The following is a 6,448-nucleotide window of genomic DNA, read 5'->3' as shown; positions in this document are numbered from 1 at the left end:
GTCATCACCGTAATCCACTCTACACCAGTGCCTCCTTCACAGCCATACATGCTTTCTTTCAGGAAGCCAATACAGAACACAATATGTATTACTTTAAACATTACCAAGTATACTGCAGAGATTAATGGTCTGAGGAAGATCTAAGGATCCATGGCCTGATTCAGAATTGTTCAGAATATTATTGTGCAGTTCTAACAGGAAGCATCTGAGCAAATGTGTAGCGTAACCCGCCACACAAGAGGTCATTCGATACAGGCCGCAGCCCTGCTGGTGAGCAAACACTGAGCTAAACCGTCGGGTTCTGGCCACTAGCAGAATACACTTCTGATGTTGATGATTACTGTATACAAATAATTTGTTGCATGTTATTATTTGGGTTCAAATTAACATTCTGTCTTATGGAGCCAGGGAGCAGCAAATGATGAAGTATACATCTTTAGCTCTGTGTGTTTGCATTTGAATATAGTCAGGCCTAATATACAAAATCCAATTCCTGCCCATTTCTGTTATCATACTCATCACTGATTTTTGTTTAATACAAAATATTAAATTTGTATGTATTTATTTCCATCATTTTAAAAACATTACAAAATTAAAAAAGAAATATACCTGACAATATTAACAATCAATGTTTTGCCCTACCAAAAGGTATTGCTCACATTATGAGACAATATTAGTTTGTAATATCTGTTCCAGCATATGTAACATGATCATAAAGGTTCAAACTTTAACAAATAAGCAGACGGAAAGGGGAACTTGAGTAGTTACGTTTTATAATAATGGTAATATAACAAAGCATACAGATCCATTTTTGAAAACAAATGGCAAGTGAGCATCACCATAGCTATGAACAACATCAGACTGGTTTAGACTAGATTTCCATGTGATCAAATGTCCGTGTGGAGGGAGCTGTGGTGAGGCGCGGGTGCAGAGACGTCACTGTGGCGCTCATTTGGTCATTTTACGTGCCTTCTTTTTGGGTTTGGGAGAAGGCTTGCCGGTCTTCTGGGGCTGGTGCTTCTGGGTCTTTTTCTGTCTGCCGTGTTTAGGGGATTTGTTCAGAGCGTTAGGTGTGAGGGCATTCTCGGCAGGTTTGCGTATCCTCCTCCTCCTCCGGGGTCTGGGGGCTTTCTTCTGTCCGTCGGCTTTTGGGGCCGTCTCGAGGGCCACCTTCTTTTTGCTCTTCTGTGGTTTCTGTCAGAGGAGCACAAGAGACGAGACACGAGAGATCAGTTCCAGCCACCCTTACGAGGAAGACATGGCAAAAATTGTGATCCACCGAAAGACATGAAGAACATGGTCATATAACTTGTATGTTCAACAGAGCAATCTTTACCCTTTTGTCCCCGTTGTAAAATGTTTGGTTGGTCACCTTCATATGGTTTGTAAACATGGGGATAACACAGAGCGACTCTGCCCATAACACATTGTTTTTAATATCAGTGTTCGATATTCCTTACACTTTAAAGGAATCTTTAACTTACTACGATAATCCATAAATAGCATATTTTTAAGCTTACTTCACAATTTGTTTTCTTGCATAAATGAATGAAGTCTGATGGAGTACGTGTTCATGTTTTTTTAGGAACCTTACATCCTTACGGCACGATCATAGAAAACAACCAAATGCCCTTGATAAGGAACAGTGGTGGATGCATGTATCCATGATTGTGTAAGGAACGCATCGAGTCACAACGTGAAAGAGGAAGCTGCAGCTGTACTGACCTCAAGCTTTGCCTTTTTGGCGGGTGTTCCAATGGGAACCAGCGTTGGGATTTCCTCATCGTTGTCATCAGCACCAGAAACCTTCTTGGCCACCATCTAGAAATAGAAAAACAGGAAATCATTATTAATTTGAGTAAGCACTTAGGAAAAAATACCATTGAGACATCACTATGGCGATGATGAGCTTGTGAAAGTGACAAGAAGAGACATTTTAAAAAGGTCCCATGACATGAAAATGTCACTTTAGTAGGTTCTCTAACATTAATACGAGTTCCCTTAGCCTGCCTATGGTCCCCCAGTGGCTAAAACCTATGTTTGGTGTAAAAAGAGCGCTAGGTATCCTGCTCCGCCTTTGAAAAATGAAAGGTCGGACGTGCCGACTTGGAATGTGGCCCCATATGTCGTCATAAGGGGCCAGGTTACCTCCCCTTTCTCTGCTTTGCCCGCCCAGAGAATATGACCCGCCAATCAGAAAATGAGCTATGACCGTGCGAGGGCCACATGTGTATATGAATAAACACACTGTAACGCAAGTGTTGCACACTTCTTTGTTATTTGGATAGCCGTTCTGCTGTTGGTGTTATGACACATAACACGCAACATTAGGTAAGCTCCCATTTGGTGAAAAGTCTAGACTTCGTCTGGTACTCTTTGACGTCTCTGGAACTTCAACAACGAGACTTGTAGTGGGGGATAATGTCTCGCCTGAACCCCGCGGCGGTGGTGCTCCGGCAGCGGGGCTCAGGCAGGAGACAATCCCGGGCAACAATCCCTTTCTACTTCATGTCATGGTTCAATCTGGACTTCAGGCAGTCATAGCCAAAGATCCTTTTCCCCCCCAATTCCTTCTCAACCATGGCCGTGATAACCCCCACTAAGAGTCTCATTATGGAAGTACCGGGAGCTGCAAACGATTTGTTTCTCCTCCATGTCGCCGCTCACAGTCTGCACTTCAGATTGATGTGGAAGTGTAAGAACCAGAGACCCCGACGCAGTCGTTTGATTCCTAATATCATCCCGAGGCGCACACAGCTTTTGGCCGTGATAATATATATTATAAAGATATCTATATATTTTATTATTTTAGATATCTACATATTATATTATTTAGATATAGAGCACCAGGACTCCCACCGGAGCACCCGGAGTGTTGTAGAATATTTATAACATGGTCAAAAGCTGTGTGCGCCTCTGGATGATATTAGGAATCCGAGCCACTGCGATACATCCACTGTAAACACTAGTGCATGGTACCGTGGCCGCAAGCTGCTCAGGGCCACACACACACCCATCCTCCACCTTGACCCGCCTCTATAAAACGGCACGTTTGTGGAAAGCTCATTGTGGGACTGGCTTGTAGAGGCTGTAATTCTGCACCAAGGCTGAATTTCTTGAACGTCTTTGAATACTGTATTAGGGGGCCACCAACACCTACATAAAGAGTACCAATAAAGAAGCATGCCATGGGACATTTAAAAACAAACCCTTTTCTTGAGGTAATTGGCAGATTTCTGTGCTACGTCCAGGGTGGCGATTTGACTGAGCACTGCGTTGTAGATGGGCAAAGCCACGGACGCCAGGCTCTTCAGGTGGATAAGCTTCACCACGGCTCCTTGCTGAAAATGATAAGAAGGGGGACGTGTTAATCATCGAGTCGAAAGTGATGTCTTGCATGTGCCTGCTTTATCGGACAGGCAGCCAAAAAAAACTTGACTATTCCTTTACTAAGCATCCATGAACAAATATTTGATTTGAACTGCAACATTAAACAGCAAATATTTGTGATCTGTTCTCGATAAATTACTTAAACAGTTAATCAAATATCCAAATTTGATTTGATTAGCCGTCCCTCAACCAACTTATCGTTTGATCAACTAACAGCCGCAGCGCTAACGGCCGTCAACTACCAACGAGGTGTACGGGTGAGGCACCCAGCTGTGTGTATCAAAGCTATAGAGGCAGCCTCCACTGAAAGGAGGACCCTCTGGTCACACTTCGAATTCGCTGTAGCACCACTTGGACCCCCGGTCCCACATTGAACAGGGTGAGGTTTTGATGGGGTGCGCCCAAATGAGATGATGAGCAGGTAGGGGCTCAAACACGCCTACAGTCAGGCGGTTGAAAATGGCGGTTCAAACCTAGAACCTTTCCTTTCGGTGTCAAACACAGCAACTACTAGAACGACGCACTCCCTCATTTCTGTAAATAAGAGTGGTTTGAATCCCCAGGTAACAGAAGACAGCAGACACACACATGACAGGACTAGGGGACTTACCGTACGCATTTCATTCACCCCTTTTACCGCCGACTCAATGTTGTCTGTGAGCTGCTCTGTGGTCATCCCAGAGTGGCCGATGGAAGCCATACTGGAACACAGGTGAGACAAACAGACATCCCATTAAAAACCATTCCTTTAAGGCCAATATGAAAGATGCAGAATGGGTTATAAATAAAGTGAGAAACAGTTGTTGGTAAACTGTGTGTGATCTATTAATGCAACATGTGTCGTTATTGCGTCGTTATTGTCGGCCACAAAACTTGGTTGTCCAGAAGGCATGGTTTGCAAACTCAACCAGAATAAAACGTAACCACCTCAGTCTTAAATCCACCTTTGGACATTTCCCTCTAAATCAGCATTCGGTCCGTGTCACATTGTGAACCAACAAGTAGTAAGGTTTTGAGGTTACCAGCAGGCACCCTTGTTGTTGATCTTCACGCGGGTCCCTTGAATGATGCCCTTCAGATCCCGGGCCAGATTCTTGCTCTGCAGGTTCACAGATAAGGGGTCTCTGGGAAAGACACAATAGGATTGATAGTCAATGAGCAGAAATGTACTAAACGTATCGTTATCGTCACTGCTAATCAAATGTTTTTTAGAGTATTTAAACCCATACTATACTACAAATAAATAAACATCACTGTTCAACAATGCATACCAACAAATTAGGCTTAAACCGGACCTATGACTTTTCATAGGTCGGGCACCAATCATGATACAACGGGCACCAATCAATTCAGGGATTTGCTGTTAAAGCCATTGTCATCTGTAATGATTTAGCTTTAACTGTAATTACAACTCATGCAACTAGATGGTGCCAATGGGAAAACTTACAAAGCGCAGGTATATCAACACATTTCTCACTTTTTATTCATATAGAACTTCTTTCCCAGGTGGGAGGGAAGGAGTCGTCGGATGCGGTCGTCTGACAAAAACACGTCAAAGTTTCCCAGCAACCGCCTCTTGGACTCAAAGGACTTGTATTCCGTCTTCAGCAACTTGTAGGGGATGACCTGAACAGCAAGTAGCGGCACAACACCAGACAGACCCAATTAGAATATATAATACAACTACTTACAACTTTATACTATAAACCTTCTTGGTTGTACCAATGAAATAGATGGGCTGCACCGGTGCAGAAGGGGATAGGGTTTTTGACTTGCCAGGTCATTGGTTTAATTCCCAATGTCCGAAGTTTACCAATAAAACCCCTGCCTAACCCCTACCTGCTTCTTACTGTCCCTTTATCTGCATGTACTGTAAATTCATAATACATAAAAAATTATACCAACACCCTTTTCTGGCTTAGTTATACAAACGGGCTCCAGTGAAATGAGGATCTAGTGGTTTTGCTGGAAGTTGATCTGAATAGTAAAGTTCTAAAACAATCATTCTTTGGTCTGGTCAATGCAAGTTATGGGAAACTACCATAACCAGTATAATTGATGGGATTTAAAGCCAAATAGTAAAATAAATAAATAAAAAAAAAGATGTGAAATATTGCTTTGACATCAATAGGCTATGCACGGAGCCAGCTGTACAAATGTCCCCCTCCAGTGGACATTTGACAGAAGCAGATATAAGAGTAAACCGTTAGTCATAGTAGTACCTCTGCGATATTGATGCCTTTTTCTTCCAGTAGTCTCTTATAGAACCTCTGCGTCTGATCGCCGGTCATGTTGGGTTCATCTCTGGTAAAAAGGCACACTTCGTCCGTATCCGATCTCCGGTTATGTGGCAATGGGCTGCGGGTCAGGAAACATGATCACAAGTTAGGGTACTTCATATGGTAGACCAGAAACGCAAAACAAGACATTAACGTTAATAATAATGTCCTCGCAATTGATTTCGTATTGACAACTTTTTTTTCACATCAGTGAGACTTACATGCGGATGTTCCTTGCTTTCTTAGGGATCTTCCATAGCGTGAAGAGGAGAGAGATGTGCTCGCTCTCGTTCAGGAACAGCGCTTCGGAGGTTGACTTGGACTTCAAGAAAGCCTGTAGTGCCAGGACAGCTTTCTTCACCTGACAAACATATGATGTACAAATTGAAATCAACAAGAGATGAACAGCGAGTAAATTGCGGTTGGCAACTGTATTGTTAAGTATTCAACTTCTAGCCATGCCATGATCAATGGCAGAACCAGCTGGGAAGCCAACAAGCTAGCGTTAGCTTAATAGTTCTTAAACCTATGCTAGACTATATCGAAAGAATTCTCTGCTAAAACACTCTTCCATGAATTAAAACGAACAAACAAAAAGGATCGGTTACACAGCGCACTCATTACTTTACGTTTAATTACCTGTTCCCGGTCCAACACGAGGGCTTCAATCGTTGCTGCCATGTTTCTGCTAGAATGTGGCTTCACGTGTTTCTGCAAGACACGCATGCGCAGAACGCTGTAACCGACGTCAAGACAAACCTTCAAAACTTTATTTATAA

The 6,448-nt window shown here is 43.0% G+C and overlaps 1 protein-coding gene across 1 annotated transcript; it reads right to left on the bottom strand.

Annotated features, from left to right (window-relative positions):
• Positions 1-508: 508 nt before the first annotated feature.
• rsl1d1 (ribosomal L1 domain containing 1) lies at positions 509-6,421 on the bottom strand. The gene is made up of 9 exons (XM_056577160.1): positions 6,309-6,421; positions 5,891-6,030; positions 5,613-5,748; positions 4,868-5,016; positions 4,413-4,514; positions 4,001-4,091; positions 3,210-3,341; positions 1,726-1,821; positions 509-1,194 (listed from the first exon to the last, which is right to left on the bottom strand). Exons 1-9 carry the CDS (start codon positions 6,393-6,395, stop codon positions 949-951), a joined length of 1,179 nt encoding a protein of 392 aa, XP_056433135.1. The 5' UTR covers positions 6,396-6,421; the 3' UTR covers positions 509-948.
• Positions 6,422-6,448: the final 27 nt, after the last annotated feature.

The sequence above is a fragment of the Gadus chalcogrammus genome, chromosome 18, assembly GCF_026213295.1.
Source record: "Gadus chalcogrammus isolate NIFS_2021 chromosome 18, NIFS_Gcha_1.0, whole genome shotgun sequence".
NCBI lineage: Eukaryota > Metazoa > Chordata > Actinopteri > Gadiformes > Gadidae > Gadus > Gadus chalcogrammus.
This window is presented reverse-complemented; position numbering and strand designations above follow the sequence as displayed.